The sequence below is a fragment of the Polyergus mexicanus genome, unplaced genomic scaffold (genome assembly GCF_030449975.1).
Source record: "Polyergus mexicanus isolate NDT 795.1 unplaced genomic scaffold, iyPolMexi1.0 SCAF_17, whole genome shotgun sequence".
In the NCBI taxonomy this organism is placed as follows: Eukaryota; Metazoa; Arthropoda; class Insecta; order Hymenoptera; family Formicidae; genus Polyergus; species Polyergus mexicanus.
In genome coordinates this window covers 1,797,713-1,819,349 of record NW_027223337.1, presented here as the reverse complement: position 1 = coordinate 1,819,349, position 21,637 = coordinate 1,797,713, and the positions used below count along the sequence as shown (strand labels likewise).

The window sequence follows — 21,637 nt, the reverse complement described above, 5'->3', positions numbered from 1 at the left end:
TATTAAGCTAGTTTTGCTAATTAACAAGCATTGCATTATTTGTTTTTTTTTTTACTATTGCAATGTTTATTAATATGTATAATTATATAGTATTATGTTCAAATTGATTATAGCATCGTATCTAATGCATTAGAGATTTGATATTAATGATTCCAAATGTGTTATAATACAAATTAAGATTAAGAATGATTTTCACTCACAGTATTCTCTCTTTCATATTTGCCATATATATATATAATAAAAAAACTAAACAAACAATGTGTGAAAAAACAATTGACTCTTTAGATACTTTCGGCACTGCCTTCTTGAGAATCTACGTTTTTCTGACCTCTATTTAGGCAAATAGCATCACTTAATCCTATCTATTTTTATCGCCAGCTGTTAATACAATATTTACGCGATAAAAAAGTAGAAGATTGTATAAATTCGTTATATTCTAATTTTAAAAATCTCAATTAAATAATTTAATGTATAAATTAATATAATCATATATAAATAGTTAAGAAATATTATTAAATTAAGCACATGAAAATATATTATTTATGTATTATGCAATAGTTTACGATCATCTTTGATAAAATCAAAATAATTTTCAAACTTATAAATTATAAATTATAATAATCTTATTGTATTATGTAATAAAGAAAGGATATATATAAGCATATAATAAAGATATATATATATATATATATATATATATATATATATATATATAGTGTTTTTAAATATCTAGAGTATATTTATTATAGAATTTTTTTTCTGGTACATACATTTGTTCAAAATAAAATCTCAATATTTGAATTTTAAGCCACATAAATGCATATCCATTAAAATCCCATTCCATTCTGACTTGTTAAGGTTTAGCCAATCCACGATTTTCTGAAAATAGAAGAAAACGTTATTATAGAATTAAAATAATTTGACATTTTATATACGCACATACACATTTCTCTCTTTTATCGAATCATTATTAAATCTACATATAATACGTCAGTTTCAATAAGAATTTAATACATATTATATGGAAAAAACAATTGCCGTTTTTAGTTAGTTTGAGCCCGCGTAAAATGTGTTAATATTAATCAAATTATCGTTATTTTATCATTAAAGTATAATCACAAATATAATAAGGTTGTAATTATTCGCGCAAATCTTGACTTACGCGCGACACACGCAAACACGGTCACTATTGCATCTTCCTCCCGTTTTTCCTCTGAGAATGCAATGAGCAGCGCAAGCGCTATGGTCAACACCCACACCAGATAAAAGATCACAAGTAAATCTACGTGTGCGATGGTGTTCTTTGATGGGTGTCACTTGCAATTTTAAAGATTCGTCTTCTTCCTGCGGCAGCAAGTTCAGACGCACCGGTGCATTCTTATCTAGAATTCATAATAGAGAAATGGTGTTATTATATCAAGATTATTTCAATATCAAGAAAATTACATTATAAAGATAGTTATTATTATTTTAAAAAATTAAAATTATTACAAAAATAAAATTTATAATTTACATAATTTATAATTTATTATAGAATAAAATTTTGCATGTAAGTAGTAATAATAATGCTTTTTTTACTGTACTAATATACATATAAATATATTTTAAAGATTATTTTTAATGTATAAAAATGAAAACGCTCGCACGTATATTTAATTTATATAAAAAAATCATCATTCGCGTGCGAACATTTTCATTAGGCGAACATTCTCATATTTTCGTTGAGAGTAAATTATGAAATTACAGTAAATATATTTAGCAGTTTCTGATTATATATACCTTCATTAGGGAGTGCGATGGCGACCGCAGTCACAACCAAAAGGGCGAACACGTAATTTTTCATCTTGAGGAATGCTGAGCTTTTGTCAAGTCTTGTACTATCGTTAAATAAGTTGAGCATTCGTTTTATATACTAATCAGAGCTATTGCAAAATAAACATGATAATGAACTTGATTTCCCAACTAAAGATGTTTTATCAGATGAGATGTTTATCAGGGGAATTCCCCTGAGCAAAGATCATAGGGCAAATATAATACTTATATTACTAAAAATAGCACGTTCTGTGATTACAATCGTAAAAATTAAATATGTTAATATAACGATTTTCTAAAATCTCCATAACTCTTTTAAAGAAATTTCTTTTAAAACACAACTTGTTAAGAATTTCACTGATATAAAGCATATATGTTCATATATTCTGTTTTATAATACAGCTAAAAATATAAAATTATATGAATTAACCATGAACGACAAATCGCCGATTTATGTTATTATATTAAAATTTATCTTCGAATATTTTTTGCGCTGCAATTCTTAAGAAACTTTCTTCTTGAAATAAAAAGTATACATTATACCCAACCTAATTTATGCAATATATTCATACAATATTATAGAAAATAGCGATTAAGATTATTCGCGACAAATTGCGAATTTATTAAATAATCAGTGATCGAATAAAATTTTTAGATATTCTAAATCGATCACCCATATAATTCATAGAGTTTCTACAATAAATTTGCTATTGAACAAACAAAGTACATTATCTATATGATATAAAATTCATTTGATCATAAAAATTCTTTAAGTTATAACTTGATTATGAATAATAAGCATGTGTTTCTGAAAAATATGTATGAAAAGCAAAAATTACATATATAATCGATTTCAAAAATTGATTTAATATTTAGTATAAAATTTATACACACATACAAAATATAGTATTATTAAATTAAACACATGAAAATTATTTATGTATTATGTAATAAGTTTATAGGTATATTGGATAACCAAAATAATTTTCAAAGTTATAAACCATAAATTCTAATAATGTTATTGTATTATGTAGTACAGGAAGCATATATATATATATATATATATATATATATATATAGTGTTTTTAAATATCTAGAGTATATTTATTATAGAATTTTTTTTCTGATACATACATTTGTTCAAAATAAAATCTCAATATTTGAATTTTAAGCCACATATATGTATATCCATTAAAATCCCATTCCATTCTGACTTGTTAAGGTTTAGCCAAACCACGATTTTCTGAAAATAGAAGAAAACGTTATTATAGAATTAAAATAATTTGACATTTTATATACACACATACACATTTCTCTCTTTTATCGAATCATTATTAAATCTACATATAATAGGTCAGTTTCAATAAGAATTTAATACATATTATATTATGGAAAAAATAATTGCCGTTTTTAGTTAGTTTGAGCCCGCGTAAAATGTGTTAATATTAATCAAATTATCATTATTTTATCATTAAAGTATAATCACAAATATAATAAGGTTGTAATTATTCGCGCAAATCTTGACTTACGCGCGACACACGCAAACACGGTCACTATTGCATCTTCCTCCCGTTTTTCCTCTGAGAATGCAATGAGCAGCGCAAGCGCTATGGTCAACACCTATACCAGATAAAAGATCACAAGTAAATCTACGTGTGCGATGGTGTTCTTTAATGGGTGTCACTTGCAATTTTAAAGATTCGTCTTCTTCCTGCGGCAGCAAGTTCAGACGCACCGGTGCATTCTTATCTAGAATTCATAATAGAGAAATGGTGTTATTATATCAAGATTATTTCAATATCAAGAAAATTACATTATAAAGATAGTTATTATTATTTTAAAAAATTAAAATTATTACAAAAATATAGAATAAAATTTTGCATGTAAGTAGTAATAATAATACTTTTTTTTTACTGTACTAATAAACATTTAAATATATTTTAAAGATTATTTTTAATGGTATAAGAATGAAAACGCTTGCACGTATATTTAATTTATATAAAAAAAATCATCATTCGCGTGCGAAGATTTTCATTAGGCGAACATTCTCATATTTTCGTTGAGAGTAAATTATGAAATTATAGTAAATATATTTAGCAGCTTCTGATTATATATACCTTCGTTAGGGAGTGCGATGGCGACCGCAGTCACAAACAAAAGGGCGAACACGTAGTTTTTCATCTTGAGGAATGCTGAGCGTTTGTCAAGTCTTGTAGTAGAATATCGTTAAATAATGTGAGCGTTCGTTTTATAGTCAGAGATATTGCAAAATAAACATGATAATGAACGTGATTTTCCAAGTAAAGATGTTTTATCGGGATTCCCCTGAGCAGAGGTCACAGGGCAAATATAATACTTATATTACTAAAAATAGCACATTCTGTGATTACAATCGTAAAAATCAAATATGTTAATATAACGATTTTACTTCCATCCTCATATTATAATGTATATCTTGTATTTATAACGGTCGCATCTCAGCAAAAACGTCTTTATGATTTTTTTTATTAATATTATTATTTCATACAATAATTGTTACAAAAAGATATTAATATTAACGAAAATATTTTATATTTTTTATCTAAAATATTATAAAAAAAAATATAAACATAATGCTTGAAAATTTCACATAATTCTTATGAATATTATTCTTGATAATTAAAAACAGAAAACTCTATGTTTCTAGATCATAATTTTAATAAGATATATTTGCTAATATGTATAAAAATGATGATGGCTTATTTTGACAACAAATATATTTACCAGATTATTTTTAATGTATAAGAATGAAAATGTCCGCACGTATCATATTTAATTTATATAAAAAATTATCATTCGCATGCGAACATTCTCTTTAGGTCGTATATTTTCGTTGAGAGTAAATTATGAAAATATATTTAGTTCTTCTGTGATCATGCCTTCATTAGAGAGTGCGAGGGCGACCGCAGCTACGATCAAAAGGGCAAACACATAGATCTTCATTTTGAGAAACGCTGAACGCGTTTGTCAAATCTAATGGTAAAATACCATTAAATAATTTAAACGCTTTATATATACTAATCAGAATGATTAGAAAAAATTACAGATAATAATGGGAACCGCATTGTTCAATATTAATAAACATGATGATTCCCCAGTAGAGATGATTCATTTGAATTTCTTCAGAGATAACAGAGCAATTATAATATTTGTATTACTAAATTTTCGAGAGTAATAAAATTAATATAGTATTTAATATCTAATATAAATTAATATAGTAAAAAATATATTTAATAAAAAGACAAATTATGTAAAGACATATTTTAAGATTATTTTCAATATACAACGCACGCGTTTCATTTGTTTTATAAGTTTTCAAATATACAGTTTTCGTTAAGCATTGTATTTATGTTTGAAATTAACTGTAAAGTTATATTAAGTTTGTCTTAGCAGTGGATTATAATAATATACTAGAGGTATGTAATATCTATATACTTTCTATAGGGAGTGCAATAGCGATTGTAGCCATGATCAAAAGAGAATACGTAGATTTATTTTGAAGCTTATTGTTTGTCAGATATCGTAAACAAAATAATATTTCATTATAATTTATCTACTATGTATCTAAGATAATTGTAATCTTATCATGTTCAACGGAAAAGGTTTGCTAAATCATGATAAATACAATGGTTTCAAAAATAAGCGAACGTTTTACTGAATTTTTACAAAGATAAAAGCGAATGTATATTTACATTATTAATAAGAACATATTTGATTACAGCCATGAACATGGAATGACAAGATATACCGATTATTTCTGCTGATTATATCTCTTTTAATCATATATTATAGAGTGTACAATTTATATTTGTGATGATCGCTAATAAACGTTTCTCACGATTCTTTCTGTACTAATGTAATTGTATTTTTATATATGATCATATCATAAAAAAATTACAATCGTACTTTACTTTAAATCGTTATTTTGTTTTTGACTAATGGCTCTGAAACATAGAACGCGTCAACGTGTTACGCGTGATAAGAATGCCTAGGCCAGTCAATCATCTCCTTATATTAAAACAATGATGTCATCTAAAAATCTAAATGATGATACCGTGGAGCATCAACTTCTCTTAAAAATGAATAAAATATTTTGGTAAAATTTATTTGATAAAGGAAAGATTGTGATTTACTTTAAGAGATTAAGAATTTATATTATTAATTAACAATTTATATTATTATATAGTTTATGGTTTATATATATTATAAATTAATAAAAAGAAATATAAAAATGTATAAACTTGGTATTTCTATATTAATATTAAGAATTCATGTATTATATTAGTATTAATTATAATATATTAATTTAATATCAATATATTATATAGTTTCGAATTAATAAATAAAGTAACGGAAATAGTAACGATTCATTAATTTTTGAGTAACGGTAACGGTAATGAGTTACTTTTTAAAATCGGTAATGAGTAACGGTAACGAGTTACTTTTCAGAGAAAGTAACGGTAATAGTAACGTGTTACTTTTATAAAGTAACGTTCCCAACTCTGGTTTCTTCTCGCAAAATAAAAAGTAGAAAAAATTTCAAAAGATTCCAAATGTTAAAGTGGGGGAAAGGATAAGAAAAAGAGAAAGAGGCATGACATATTAATGACAAGTAATTATTAATTTTTATTTTGGGGTTACTGTATAACTAAAAATCATATATATTTTAGTATAAAAGTTTATCATTATAATATGGCGAAGAAACCATAGATCAATAATATTAGATCATCATATGATCGCGAAACTGTTTCATGTATGTTATTTATATAATAACTATATAATCGATAATAGTGTACGTTCATCCGCGCGTTCTTATATCTCTATTTCTCTATGTTATTATTAATACTGCTATTAATACTACTAATCGATAACTAAATCTTTGATGTGACGCGTTTAATTATATAATAGATACAATCTAATGAGAGCGATGCAGAGGTATCATAAATATTAGAGAGCATTTAAGATATTAATTATTATTTACCAATATATAAAGTAATATATAAATTATCAGATACCAATTGTTAATTCAATAACATATAGAATTTTTATTAAAGCAAACAAAAGGCATTAGAATAAAATTGTTAATATTCGATTTTTCTGTGTTATGTGTAAGCTAGGTTTTTATCTTTACGTTTATAAATAATTTTCATATGCGTTGTCAAATTTAAAAGAGTAAAATTATAGGGGGAAAATTCTTATTTTGAAAAAAGTAAATATATATATATACTCGTATATATTGCATATTGTGTATAGTAAATGAATAAGAACAGTCGTATAATAGAAAGTCCAGATAAAAAATAATACAACATGCACCATCTGCAGCACATAGCGCGCGTTAACTATCTTCTTTTCTCACATGATAAGTTACGTCATTAAATAAGTAATAAGTGATGACATAACGCTGGTAATAATAAAATAAGCTATGCACACAAAAGAATTAAAAATATTTTAGAACCAATCTCTGATTTTAGAGATTAAATCTTAATTTCAATGAGAATAAGAGAATCATTCATCTCTACTTCATTAATACAATAATACAACGTTATTGTAATATTGCGTGGAAGTTACGAAATGTTTCTGCAATGTTACTGCAAGTCTGCGGCAACGTTGAAATGTCCGCCCTTAGAAATATTACAATGTAAGATTATAGTAACGTTACGATGTAGTGTATTTGTAATATTGAAATGCGTTGCTACACATATGCAAACGCTTCAAATTTGATAGATAAGCTTTGAGAATATACATGTAAAGACATCCAAGAGAAGTAAGAAAAAAGATTGTGAATTTACGCAATTACAACGAGTTTTTTCTCGTCTCTCTTGGATGTCTTTATATATTCTCCAAGTTTATCTAAATTAAATTTGAAGCATTTTGTATATTAAAAAATTATTATCAAATTTTTGGTTTTATATAGGAATGGAAACTATTAAACAATTTCCTGTTATTTAATTAACATCGCTATTTTATAAATAATTTAAGAAATTGATAATGATTAAATAATTTAATTCATAAAAGTTAAAAAATTTTACTGTACTTATGTAGGTATTAGACTGTATTTTTCACATCTTTAGTAGACAATTAACGAATAATTTTAACTTTTTCGGACATTTATGTATCCGATTACTTAACAATCAGTTCAATATCTGAATTCCCTGTGTTGGGATTGTATCAGACAAATTAATCTGATAAAAATAGTTATTATATCTTTAATATTACTAATCGCTTTTTTGCAAGCTTTATTATAACCATCGTGATTAAAACTTAAATACGGGATAGATAACGCAACGCATAGCGCGCCGCATAGTGGTAAACGAACGAAGTAGCGATTATCAAAAACTGTCTTTTGTAATGTTTTTGAAATGTTGCTGCAACATTCTCATAAAATATTACAATTCCATATTCCAATAATGTCTCAACAATATTTCATTGCAACTTGCAAGATTGTAACATTGCTGCAATGTAATTGCAATGTTCTGTGCTGTATGGGATATATAATCGAGCATATATATATATATATATATATATATATATATATATATATATATATATATAAGAACTCTATGTGTAAAATATATATAAATAATTATATAAGGGAAAAATAATTATTAATAATCATTATATTCTTTTCAAATTTGAGATTATTATATTTTATTGTATATTCTCCGCATTATTATTTTATTTAACTCTATAGGAGAGGGTCTGATCGATATCCCTATCTGAAATCTGAAGTCAGTTGCGATCAGCCATTCAAACTGCCTCGATCATTCATCCCAATTAATTCCGGCGCGCTACATATATACGTGCGTATGTGACACACGTGCGTACATACATATGTACCTCGCGGTGTAAAATGGCTCTTTATTAAATTCACGTGTGTCTCGCCTACCGCTGCTGCGTAAAGAGTCGTCCTTAGTCCTTAGACGGCTCGGTGCGACCAGGCAGTGCAGGGCAAGGAAGAGAGAACCTCAGGTAATGGCGTGTCGCGTGGTGAGCATTCTTCCGGCGAGCGTCCTTCCGGTCGAAAGTAGAAGCAACAATAGCCAGCGACTGATCGCCGCTCACGGCAGCAGCTGAGAGGAACGTCACTATATTGCATAAAGCCAACGGACGACCGGCCCGGCGAAAATGTTCGCATGCGGTAGGGCCATTGGCCGATTGCCCACCAGACTCACGCATGCAAATCGGCTCTATCAATCTGTAAAATACGTCGGTACGTATCGACGCGGATGATATAGATGCGCTTATTCATCCCTGCCTGCTCTTTCGCTTCCTCGATCTGCGTTTTTCCTGGCATCGGCTTTGAAAGTGTGATCTCGTTTCCCGCCTACTTTGCAATTTCCTTCTCTTGACGAGAGGATTATGTCTATTTTTCTATATATTGTCTATATTGTACTTGTAAATTCACATGCGTTCTTGCGATAATTATATATCCAGATCTATGTTTACAATTTATATAGCGTGTCTAATCTCAAACGGCGAGACATAACCTGGAAATGCGTGCTATCTTAGATGAATCTGTCTCGCATTTTTTTAAATATACTTTACAAGCTTTTTCAAAATAATTAATGATTAGCATTATACTAGATTTTTTTGGATTATATGTATTAATATCTTTAATTTATTTTTTATAAAGAATATTTTTTTTATATATAATAAATATTGTTTCTTCTTGATTATATTTCCTTTATTAGTATTTCCTCAATAGCTTACTAAAATTATTTACAGGTGTTGTAAATATTAGTAATTTACGCTATAGTAGCGATGCAAGCAATAAAAAATCTCAAAAGCCACGAGGCACCACTATCAAACCAGAAGAATGTATGCCTGAATCTAGATATTCCAAGCCACAGAAAGATGTTCCTGCCTGTGAAGCAGGACCTTGTCCAAGAATAGAAGAATGCAAATTGAATGGAGAGCAAAAACAGTCAAGCAAGAAAGGTTCAGGCAAAAATGAAATATATCCAATTCGCTACTGGCATATACTTGCTGCCTTGCTTGTAACAGGAGTTGGAGCATATAAGGTAGCATATCATAAAAAATTTTAAACTAATATTGCTTAAATGTAATCCTTTTTTACTATATAACTTTTTAAAATATATTTTTAATATTTTTTTTATTTATTTTTAATAGATATTTTCATCACCTTGGTGGAAAAGTGAAGAAGTAAGTCAACAAAAAGGTAAAAATAAACGTAAGTTAAACTATGAATTATTTTGATATAATACAAATGTCAGAAATGTGTCATCTATGTATATGTTGTTTATGCTTTCACACAGAAAAGAAAGAAGGAAGAAGGAGATTTAGAGAAAAAATAAAAGTTCCAGCAGAATCCAAATTGATATCTCAGGAAGTATCTTATCTATTGATAGGTGGAGGAACAGCTGCATTTTCAGCATTTAGATCAATTAAATCTAGAGATCCCAAAGCTAAGGTATATTAGATGATATAGATTTGAATATCTTTTTCTTTTGATTGAAACAAATAAGAATTTTTGTTCAGGTTCTAGTTATAGCAGAAGAAGATGAATTTCCATACATGAGGCCACCATTATCCAAAGAACTTTGGTTCAACACAGATAAAGAAACAACTGCCCAATTACGTTTTAATCAATGGAATGGAACTCAAAGAAGGTAAACTTTTTAGATTTATCCACACATTTTTTCAGCAATATTATTAATACAATGATTATATTTCTTATCATATTCATACAGAATTTTTACATTTATTTTATAGTATATTTTACGAACCACGGGAGTTCTATTCAAATGTTGCTCATCTCGTGGAATCTGATAAGGGTGGAGTTGCTGTAGCTACGGGTTGGAAAGTGAGGAAAATTGATGCTATAAATAAAACTGTAATTCTCGAAGATGGTCACGAAATAAAATACAACAAGTGTCTCATTGCAACCGGTAGGTTTTAATGTCAATTAAAAAAAGATATTTTTTTTTTATTTATTTATTTATTTAAATTGAATTTTTCGTATACAACTATATTTACAGGTGCATCGCCGAAGAATCTGCCAATATTCGAATCTATTGAAGACGAAATAAAAGACAAGATTACAACGTTTAGAACAAAGAACGATTTTCTCGATTTGGAAGAAAGCGTTTCTAATCCTAACTGCAAAAATATTGTGATCATTGGTGGCGGATTTCTCGGTTCGGAACTCGCCTGCGCGCTCGCTAGAAGTTGTACGTTTCCCACTTATTAACAGAATAATCCATATATTATAAAAAATATTTTATGAATAACAAAATATTATATTTTTTATTATAGATAAATCTAAAAATGTTTTCCAAATTTATAAAGAGAAGTTCATAATGGCACAAATATTACCAGAATATTTGAGTGAATGGACCACTAAAAAGGCCGAAGCAGAAGATGTTCATTCTATACCTAGCACAAAAGTTGAAGATTATAGATATATAAACGGTCGATTGTCCCTCGTTCTCACTGGTGGTCAGACTGTATGTCAATAATTTAAAAATTTTACATATTTTTAGCATGATTAATCAAGTACTCTTATTTACCAAATTAATTAATTTTTTTATATAAAAAGATTGATGCTGATCAAGTGATAGTAGCAATAGGTGTTGAACCAAATACGGATTTGGCAACAACCTCGCATTTAGAAACAGAGCCTAAGATAGGAGGATTCCTTGTTAATGCTGAATTAGAAGCGAGAAGCAATCTTTGGGTTGCTGGTGACGCAGCATGTTTCTATGATATCAAACTTGGTAGAAGAAGAGTTGAGCATCATGATCATGCGGTCACTTCTGGAAGATTAGCTGGCGAAAATATGACTGGTGCAGGTAATTCTACAAATCCGAAAATAGTTCTAAAATATTAAAATGCAAAAACTAAGTATGATAATTTAAATGGGTAACTCTTTATAGGTAAACCTTATTTGCATCAATCAATGTTTTGGTCAGACTTGGGGCCTGATGTAGGATATGAAGCAATAGGTATTGTAGACTCATCTTTACCAACTGTAGGAGTCTTTGCGAAAGCAGCGGAAGCAAACGCGATTAACAATTCTAATGAAGTACGTAGTTTTAAATATGTAATAAAGTGTAATATATATTTTGTAAAGCATAACAAATCATTTTTACTTTGTGTATGCGTGTGTGTGCGTGCGTGAGTGCGTGCGTGCGTGTGTATTTACTTTTATATTTTGTTCTTCTTTTCGAAACAAGGAAGAAAAGACAAATTCTAAGGAATCACAATCTAATGTACAATTAAAGTCATCAGTGACACAAATCATGAAGAATCCAGAAACTAATAAAAAAGATATATCTGGAGATAATGTAAACTCAGTCCAAAAACCTACAAAACACGAAAATTTCGAGAAAGGTGTTGTTTTCTATCTACGAAATGATGTTGTAGTAGGAATAGTGCTATGGAATATCTTTAACCGAATGTCGATTGCCAGACGAGTAAGTCTGAGATTTGTTATTATTAATTTGTTTTTGTGTATTGTTTTATTATAATTTATTTTAAATATTTGTTATGATTTATTTTAAATATTTGTTTTATCTGAATATACGCATTTTACTACATTGAAATTAATCAAAATTATAATGTAATTTGAGTAACTTGAAATAATTTTTATATTTTAGGTTCTTGCAGGAGACACAAAGTATGAAGATTTAAATGAAGTAGCAAAATTATTTACGATTCACGAAGATTGATTGTTTAATTAACAAGAATAAATGACAATATAGTAAGAGATTTTATTGCATGTAAAAAAATATCTGAATTCCAGTATAAAATATCATCGCAAAACTCACAATCAACAGTTTGCTGAATTTTGCAGGTATGCGAATTATGAGTGCCAGTGCTACTTTATATTGTATACGTAAAGATTTCTAAATATAGTAAATATATACACAAAATGTTCCCGTACATGTACAAAGTATATGTTTCATTAACTAATGCTAACTAAAAGTATTTATACACATGGAAAAATAAAAAAGATAATTTTATTAATTATATACAACATTAATTGTTATTTGTTACATAGATACATCATTTTATTGATATATAATTTCCTCAACATAAAGAATCTATATAAAATATTTTCATTTGCAGGATAAAGTTTGCTGTTTTATATATATTGTTAATGTACATGTGCATATTTTTCTCTTTCTTATTTTTTTAAGATATCAAGACAATAAGATACATTAAATAATACATTTATATTTCATCTTCTGAATTTAGATTTTTAGTCATTGCCGGTAAAACTCGATTTCTATATCGTTGCCCCAAATTATCCATGTATGAGATGTAATTATGACAACGATACTCGTCCAATATCTGTGTGTGAATGCATTTGGTCAAGTTATTTAATGACATATTATATGACATAAATAATTTTATAACTTGATACGTTTCGCGTGTACGTACCATATTTTCTGGCCACATCTTTCTACTTGTAAAATCCTCCAGCAAAATATCTCGGCAATATTGCAAAAGTGACATGCAATAATACACCATATAATCGGGAGGATACAAAATACAAATTGCAAAAAAGTGAACTATTTCGCTCCATGGAAGAATTCCCCAGAAGCATTGCAATATCATTCTATTGGATATCATCCACCAGTTCACACCACAAACATCCTTATCGTTTAAAAATCAGAATATTACATGATCTTTTAGATGATTAAATTCTTTAAATATGATAAAAATTCAATCACCTTTAAACCATATTTAATATTTGGAAGCTCGATATTAACCATGGCTTCTAAAACTTGCATAAAAGTGAATTGCGAACAAGTATTTTCGTTATTTCTTTCGTCGATAACTTTGCCCAATTTTGGCCAAAGGAGCAGTGTCGATGGAAATTGAATTAATTGCATGATAAATGTTTTGCATCTGTAATTAATTATTGCTAATGTACTAGTCAAGAAATATAGGCAAAGGATATTGGACAATAAAACGAAATGGCATAGTGGTTGCCTGATATACAAGCAAGCCTGGATTAAAGTCCCAAATACATATACAGCCACAGACGTCTTGATATTTTTCCTTTACTCATAGAAACATTAAATATCGCATTATATGATAATAGGTCGATGATGAAAAAGAACTATCTCGAGATGGGTTAATGATAAAAAGGGATCATTGACTCAGTGAAAATCAAGTTTTCAATCTGAGACCTGCCAATGATGATACATGACTAGCTTGAGTTAATCATTATTGACAGTAGTTTAGAAAGTAAAGTCTTGTTTGATCGATTTTAGTTCTTTGTAATTAAGACGTTACGAAGAGATTTATCCGATTGAATATAAAGATGCTACTAGACTATACCGGAAAATAAAACACTGTCAAAAGATTGATTCGCGGTCAGCTGAGGCTTTAATTTTTATTATTAATAATTCTCTTTCTTTAATAAAAAATAGATTCTTTGAAGTTAAAATCAAATGATGTATTACATACTTGTCTAAATCTCCATCACAAATAATGAATACTGTTGCCAAGAACCAATCGAAACCTTCAAACCTGTTCGGTTTATTGTATTGTATAAATATGTAGGCAGAATGAATGAATTGTTTCAAATTTTTTTGATTATCATCAGTGTTCTTTAAAATCTGCCGTTGTTCCGCGTAATTCAAAACAATATTAATTGCATGTGTATCTTCTGGGAGCCAATAGTCTGCATCATATGTTATATTCCCCTGCCATTCAAATTGTTCTACCCAATCCGCAGTTGGGATAGCTTTGTGCATTTGGTTCAATAAATTCGTCATTGTTGAATTCTAAGATAAAAATCATTTTTTATCTATTATAAATCCGGTCATATCAATTAAATTACATATTTTAAATTTTATTTGCATAGAATCACCTTCATCGGACATCGCGAAGCTTTATGAGCCACCCTAACTTGCGATACCCAACCAATATCTAACAATCCAGGCCTTTCATCCTGCAGCATGTCATTTAGTTCTGAATCACATTCCATAACTGGAAACTCTATCATATCTGCGTATATCCTGGGAGGTGGAAATTCCGAAAAAAGTTCATATTCTTCCAATGGTACTGTGTTGTGTTGCTTTCTATTATATATCGTATAATACGATTTCAATAAAATATTATGTCGTAAAAAACTGGAATTGTCAATTATGTATTCTTTTGTTAGCTCTGGTTCATCGTTTTCTACTGTAATCTGCTCATAATCGGTTTCATCGTCTTGTTCGTTGCGAACTTCAATTATTGTCGTGCTCTCCTTCTGAATATTTAACAATGCTACCTAGAAATAATTATTATTATGTACAATTATAATTATATTTTATCGCATGTCAAATATATTACCTGAATGTTTAACGAGTTTATTAAATAAACACAAATGTCTATGTTCCAAATTACTACATTCAATGATAGAAGACTCAAATGATGGTAACGAGAATCCTCGTTTAACGCAGCCTGCAATAGTTCAGATAAATTCGAAGGATAGTCCTTTTCTTCGTTGTTATCCAATTCGCTGTCATTCGTCATAAACGCAGCGAAACCTGTTCCATTAATCACATATTTTAAAAAAATATATGGGAAATATTGCAACAGCTGCTTTTGAAATATTTACAATTAAAATTGAGCGAAAATAACGTAAGTATATGTAGAAATTCATTGACGTTTTCTTTGCTCCACGGATCGTAAAAACATTTGGGATCTTCCGCATTCGCGCAAATTTGTGATAGTAAAGTCGACAGGACATGGGGTCCGAGATCCGCGAGCACGTTATAGCCCAAATCGAAATAACCAGCAGACGAGATGAAGCTGACTATGTCGGTGGAGCTCCAGGTCGCTCTTAGAGGAACGATTAATCCGCGAATCAATTCCTCGAACACCAATTTCTCATTGACAAGAGCTTGCAAGCCGAGCGGTATCGATACCATTTTTAGTAAAACCTTTTTGACAGCGCTGTAATACAATTTTAGAAATTGAAATCAATTTATAAATTTAGAAATACAGATATATATTTTTTTATTACCTATCAAGTTGCTGAATTTTATTCTCGTTTTCAACGCCGCATTTATTTAATTTTTTATAAAAATTAGCAACAGCTGGATAAAATTGCATTTCTATTTGTTCCTGCGCGGCTTCGTAAACGTCATAAATAACGCCGAATAATTTCTCTAACAAACTAAATGAGTTAAGAACACATTCTGTATCCATTATGGAAAATGGTTGTTTTAATAAATTCGACGCATACTGTATTACGACCGCAACTGGGCATTTTAATGATGCGTTTTCAGAATTTATTGCAGAATGCTCCTTACAATACGTAGTCAAAAATACCGGTCCGTCGATCGTATCTACCATGTAAGAAATAATGTTCAATATGTGTGGCCAAATTTTTATGTCGTTTTCAGGAAGAGACATCAAATGGCATAACGCGACATGATAAAATTCAGCATTGTATAATACTTCTGATACATTGAGTACGTTTTGCATAGCACTACAGGAAGTATTGTATACTCCGCTCGATGCTTCTGTTGCTAACTTATTTAGGGAATTCAATAATTCTATTAGGAAATCAGCGATGTCCAATGGCGTTTTCAACGAATTTTCCGTAAACAATGTTCTGCTCGCCTTGTAGCTACAAAGCTGCGAAATGAAAACCAAACAATGTAGATAGGTTGTAGTTTCTATCATATTCCCGGAAATACACAGCTCGTTGCCCTCATCCCCGATAGATGATGACAGGAAACAAGGTATTTCTTTCAGACCGTTCGTGACGCATTCGACAACGTTCTGCAGAAACGTCGGAGACTTGGCCAAAGCGGCGACAAAAATTTTTCTGGTAGAAAAGCTATGTAGCCATCTCTTGCTCCATTTGGCCTGAGGCTCCAATACCGAGATAATGTTCAACATATTTAAGGTTTTAGGTTGCAATTTATTGCCAAAACTATGCGTACTGAGAAATACTATAAATTGTTCGATGATTTCTTCTACAGTCTTGTCGCTGTGCCTAGTATTCTTCAACATCTGTTTTTGGCATTGAATTATCAGATACATTATATAGAACAGTTTCTCGTGTAGGAAGAATTTGAAACTAATTCCAGAGATTAGAGTAGGCAGAGTTTCGCGCATCTTCTGCGAATGATATTGCGCATTGAACGCGCCTAATAAATTGCCATATATGCTATGCAATTGTGGGAAATCGAGTAACTTCGCATGTATCTGCATGCTAGCTTCGAATATGGCTCTGTTATCATCCGTGAGACCGTCCAGTAATGTTTTTCGGAGAACATCCCATTGCGAACTGTTATTTATATTGGACAATTCAATCTTTAATAAAATTTCATAACCGGCGAGTCTCACGTGAACTGGTTTATCGCGACTGATCCTATCGATAATACAGCTATATTCTTCACCATCTCCTTGCGGGGAGGCCCAATCGTCCGCTGTGAGATCGCTGGTAAAGGAAAATGATGATTGCGATGCCGCGGATGAAGGTTTTATTACTATATATTGCTCGGCAATTGCCTTCTTCATAGAACTCAATAAAGTGGCCATGTCTTTCGAATGCGTGAGCTTGTAAGCGATATCGTTCGGCTCTTGCTCCTTATCTATAGCGCTTTGTATGGTTTTTCCAAACTCCTTTTTCAAGCATTTCCTTAACCATTTTTGAAGATCCGGTGGTACATTCTTTTCCATATTTATTTATCTAAACACTAATATTACTCAAGTAAAGTTAAGCAAGTGCAAGGAAATGTGCACGTGTCTAAGTTTCCATAGTTTTGACATTTGTTGCCATAGTAACCAGACATACTTTACAGCACATGAAAGATATATATACACTACGAGATATACAATGAATCGTTTTATAACAAAAGTATACAGCTCTTGTACATACATACATGTTTTACAGGGCAATATAATATCAATTATATTTTATCGAATAAATCTGAGTATTTTTTATATACAGTAATGTAATTATGTAATTCAATTAGCGTGCAGGTACTATAATATTCGGAGATTTGGATCGTAATGCGTTAATTCCGCCTTGCAGAGAGCAAACTCCCACGACATTGCATTTTACTAGGAAATCTGCAAACTGTTGCAGAATATATGTTGCAGTAAATTTCTTTTCATAATTCTCTCTTATATGATTACTTACCAGCGCATTATTTTGATCGTGCGGTCCAATAATTACAACAACACTATTTTTATTATCCATCAACGGTTTTGCATGCGGTCCGAGTGTTTCGATATGAGTTTGAGACAACTGCACACTCGTAAATGGAATATTAATGCTGCCCAGAATAGCGCCTCTTTCAAACCTGTTAAAAATTATCAGTTTGAAAAATAAAAATCTTTAATTAAATAGAATTGTTATTAGTTCGTAAAAATACTCACTGTATATTGCTACGTACATCGACCGCTATAATTTTGTTGGGCGAGTTGTTGTAGAGATTTAAAAAATCCTCTACATTTATTCTCGGCATTTTTTCAGTTCCCATTTCTGGTTCAATCCAGTTTGCATTCTGTAAATCAATCAGAGTTTTATAATATGTAGCAAATTAAAATATATTGGTGATATTGTTATTGTACCTTTGTTGTATTATATTGGTGTTTTCTATATGTGATGCTAGCAGGTATGTTTTGGTACATCATCATGGAATCTTTAACACACAGTTCTATATCAATCTCGGGCAAATCGGAGAACAGGAGAATGCATTCATTGAAACCCGACATTAATAAAGAGTCTCTCAATTGCTTCAATATCGCTAATCCTACTAAAAGAGGAAATGATGAGTCGCCCAGCAATAGTTTATCCCACAGATGTAATATCTTATGCAATGGAAATACATCTAAAATATTAATAATTTTTAGCATCGACGATTAATAATACAAAAGGATAGTATAAACAGTGAAACTTACGTGAAAACATTGTTAGGAACCAGGGTATCGCAAAGAGTTCTGGTACAAAGTTTATGGATTTTAGATGATTCGCTAATTGGGGATCGTGAAATGCAATAATTTGGGAAAACTTGCCCAGGTATTCCTGTATCACTGCCGAGTTGTCTTTTAAGAAGAACTTGTGAAGATATTTCGGTATAAAAGCAGAGAGACATGCGAATGCTCGGGCTAAAATATAAATGGCGCAATAAATTAATGAATCATAATTACGCGTATCGGATAATCATACCTTCGTTATTAAAATTTAGATAAAGAAAAGGCGCTGTCAATGAATCGAGCCCTTGCCAATAAACATAATGCGGATTATTCCTGACCCACGCCTTTAGTAATCTCTGCAATCGTTCGTGCCCAGCACCAGAGGACAGTAATTCACTATATTGATGACATCTCGGTATATCCACCTCTATCTAACAAATCATCAATAAGATACACTTATATACTGAGTATAATTTTTTTATATACAGCTGTTGTACCTGCCGATCAGTGTGAGTGGGTGTCTCTTTGTCGATCATATCGTAACGTTTCTTTATGTTGCCAGTGACACTGAGCAAAGCCGCCCATATTGCTCCCCTTGCTGGAGGTGGTATATCCTTGTGTGCTTCTTCAATAATTGCCTCCTGAGTGAGCGGATATACTTGTAAGAGTCTGTCAAACAGGACTAGTCTGTAAAACTGATATTCCGTGTCGCGTTCTCTTATAATTAACGGCAACTGGGATGCAGCGTTCGTTAAGTCTTCCTGCGCCTGAACCTGCATTCTGCAATATAATATATTTATAATAATTCTATAATATCGAAATAAGTACAGGATTGAATGAAAATAAATGTATATACTGACTGATTTGTTAACCAAGGAAAATTTGCTATGTATGGAATATGAGCTAAACGCTGACGAAGAGTCTCCATAGGAACTTTTACGATTCTTACATCGAGTAGGCTAGCAGTATCCCTTTGTCCAAACATTTGGCCCAGTAATATGACCAAGCTAAAAACAAGTTCAATATTACTTGAAGTCCTATTAAATTTTGTTTCAATATATATATATATATATATATATATATATATATATATATATATATGCATATATATATAATTATTATTATCTAAACAAATATATATCTAATAATTACTTCGGGATAGATAAAATGGGTGGTGTTGATCTAATGAGACCCTGCTTTTTTAAATCCACAGTAATATCTCCACCAGCCAACTGCCATAAATAATACAACTCATCCATTTTTCTAACAATAACATTTTTATAAAGATTTTCTTCCTTCTCCTGTGCATTTCTCATTAAATATTCTGTGAATATGGGCAATTCCAATAATTCTTCTGGAGTTTTACGTTTAATAGGATGAATTTGTAGACATGAATCTACAAATTCCTTTAACTCTTTTGATAGTTTCTGCATGATATAAAGAAATATATAATATTAGACTGTAATTGTACTATAATTGTACTATTAGAGAGAAAATGGATTCATACTTCATAAACATGGAAACAATTATTTTCCCTGGCAAGACGTTCGAATATACTGGTATCACATAATATTAAGCTCAGAACTTTCCTTAAACACTGAGACAATTTCACACCAGACCAAATGGATTGTCCCAATAATTGTTCCGCTATAATCATTCCCAGCGACCATGAATCTACCTTAACACCACTTGGACTAGGATTTAAAAATACTTCTGGTGCCGTATACTTTGGAGAACTAATAAAAAAATATTGTTTGAAATTTTGTCAAGCATTTAAAAGTTAAGTTATATGGATAAAGAAGAATATTTTAAAATACCCAATTGGAAAGGATACATTCTTTCCACCATCTGTCATATAATATAATCCATAATTGTATAACTGTACATCACCATTTTTCTTAATCAGAATATTATCTGGACTTAAATGTCTATATATCAGATCTAGTTCATTCATATGTTTTAATGCTAAAAGACATTGAAAGGATATCTTAATAATCTCTTCTGTACTTAGATCATGTTTAGTGCTTAATGGATCTCCGCTGTATTCTGCGACAACCACTATTCTCTCTACAAATGCATAAAGATAATTATATATACAGTATGCGCATAAATAGATTTATAAAATTATATTATTAAAACTAACCATGCTTGCTTCTAATTATATCGAGATAAGGAGAGAGATGAGGATGGTAAATGGTCTTTAAAAACTGTGATTTCCCATAAATAGTTATAGAGTTTGGCGTAAGTGGCAGACCATTACTGCCACATACTTCCACTGGATGACTTTGTGCGAAAAAAGTCATGCCCCCCAAGCATCGCATTTCGTTTTCCAAAAGTGCAGGACACATATTTATATATATAATTATCCATAAAATTCTCAAATTATTTGTGCCAATTCCACTGTTGTGGCTCAAATTTTCTGTCACTCATATTTATTGCAAAGAGAATTTCATGCATCCTTTATACCATTTTCAAAGTGGAAAGTGGAAGATCCGCGATCCGCCTTCTCTTTTCATCATTTTACAGCTGTCACTCAACAAAATAACGCATAACCACAAGTGTAATACATTATGCCTGCGGTCGAGAAGACGCTAGAAATGGTTTGAAGCGTTTGATTGGCCAATCAGGACACAAAGAATAAAGATTTCTTTATTCTGATTGGTTAATGCAACGCCTCGAAGTATTTCTAGCGTCTTCCCGACCGCTGCCTATTTGATAACGACATCAATTGATATATCAGAGAATATAGATCATATCAGAGAATGATAACAAGTGACAAGTCTCATCATATATCATAAAATGGTAAGAATTGAGCCAGATTCATATACTGCCACCTACTGTCATTGAGCTATACTATACTAACGTTGCCAAACAGCAATTAGTC

The 21,637-nt window shown here is 30.3% G+C and overlaps 5 protein-coding genes across 10 annotated transcripts; 1 reads left to right on the top strand and 4 right to left on the bottom strand.

Moving 5' to 3' along the window:
• Positions 1-827: 827 nt before the first annotated feature.
• Positions 828-1,915, bottom strand: LOC138940797 (defensin). The gene is made up of 3 exons (XM_070310011.1): positions 1,780-1,915; positions 1,163-1,382; positions 828-879 (listed from the first exon to the last, which is right to left on the bottom strand). Exons 1-3 carry the CDS (start codon positions 1,898-1,900, stop codon positions 861-863), a joined length of 360 nt encoding a protein of 119 aa, XP_070166112.1. The 5' UTR covers positions 1,901-1,915; the 3' UTR covers positions 828-860.
• Positions 1,916-2,870: 955 nt separating this feature from the next.
• LOC138940575 (defensin-like) lies at positions 2,871-4,039 on the bottom strand. The gene is made up of 3 exons (XM_070309583.1): positions 3,930-4,039; positions 3,342-3,561; positions 2,871-3,055 (listed from the first exon to the last, which is right to left on the bottom strand). The coding sequence occupies exons 1-3, from the start codon at positions 3,991-3,993 to the stop codon at positions 3,037-3,039; spliced, it is 303 nt and encodes a 100-aa protein (XP_070165684.1). The 5' UTR covers positions 3,994-4,039; the 3' UTR covers positions 2,871-3,036.
• A 4,558-nt stretch (positions 4,040-8,597) lies between these two features.
• On the top strand, positions 8,598-12,882 carry Aif (Apoptosis inducing factor). 2 transcript variants are annotated; one of them, XM_070309340.1, is made up of 12 exons: positions 8,598-9,061; positions 9,577-9,872; positions 9,982-10,030; positions 10,128-10,282; positions 10,351-10,481; positions 10,585-10,760; positions 10,851-11,042; positions 11,128-11,318; positions 11,411-11,663; positions 11,748-11,896; positions 12,048-12,287; positions 12,471-12,882. In XM_070309340.1, the coding sequence occupies exons 1-12, from the start codon at positions 8,977-8,979 to the stop codon at positions 12,540-12,542; spliced, it is 1,989 nt and encodes a 662-aa protein (XP_070165441.1). In that variant the 5' UTR covers positions 8,598-8,976; the 3' UTR covers positions 12,543-12,882. The 2 variants fall into 2 exon arrangements, with proteins under 2 accessions (XP_070165441.1, XP_070165438.1); XM_070309337.1 differs by having other exon boundaries at positions 9,982-10,042.
• Positions 12,866-17,614, bottom strand: LOC138940440 (protein broad-minded). 2 transcript variants are annotated; one of them, XM_070309332.1, is made up of 8 exons: positions 15,842-17,611; positions 15,434-15,771; positions 15,166-15,362; positions 14,699-15,103; positions 14,293-14,612; positions 13,551-13,728; positions 13,258-13,473; positions 12,867-13,167 (listed from the first exon to the last, which is right to left on the bottom strand). In XM_070309332.1, exons 1-8 carry the CDS (start codon positions 17,509-17,511, stop codon positions 13,048-13,050), a joined length of 3,444 nt encoding a protein of 1,147 aa, XP_070165433.1. In that variant the 5' UTR covers positions 17,512-17,611; the 3' UTR covers positions 12,867-13,047. The 2 variants fall into 2 exon arrangements, with proteins under 2 accessions (XP_070165432.1, XP_070165433.1); XM_070309331.1 differs by having other exon boundaries at positions 12,866-13,473; positions 15,842-17,614.
• An 87-nt stretch (positions 17,615-17,701) lies between these two features.
• Positions 17,702-21,324, bottom strand: LOC138940441 (TBC domain-containing protein kinase-like protein). 4 transcript variants are annotated; one of them, XM_070309333.1, is made up of 12 exons: positions 20,897-21,323; positions 20,571-20,820; positions 20,261-20,489; positions 19,906-20,180; positions 19,614-19,760; positions 19,251-19,533; positions 19,007-19,184; positions 18,739-18,945; positions 18,409-18,668; positions 18,214-18,341; positions 17,975-18,137; positions 17,702-17,911 (listed from the first exon to the last, which is right to left on the bottom strand). In XM_070309333.1, exons 1-12 carry the CDS (start codon positions 21,099-21,101, stop codon positions 17,804-17,806), a joined length of 2,433 nt encoding a protein of 810 aa, XP_070165434.1. In that variant the 5' UTR covers positions 21,102-21,323; the 3' UTR covers positions 17,702-17,803. The 4 variants fall into 4 exon arrangements, with proteins under 4 accessions (XP_070165434.1, XP_070165435.1, XP_070165436.1 ...); XM_070309334.1 differs by having other exon boundaries at positions 18,409-18,593; XM_070309335.1 differs by having other exon boundaries at positions 18,409-18,590.
• Positions 21,325-21,637: the final 313 nt, after the last annotated feature.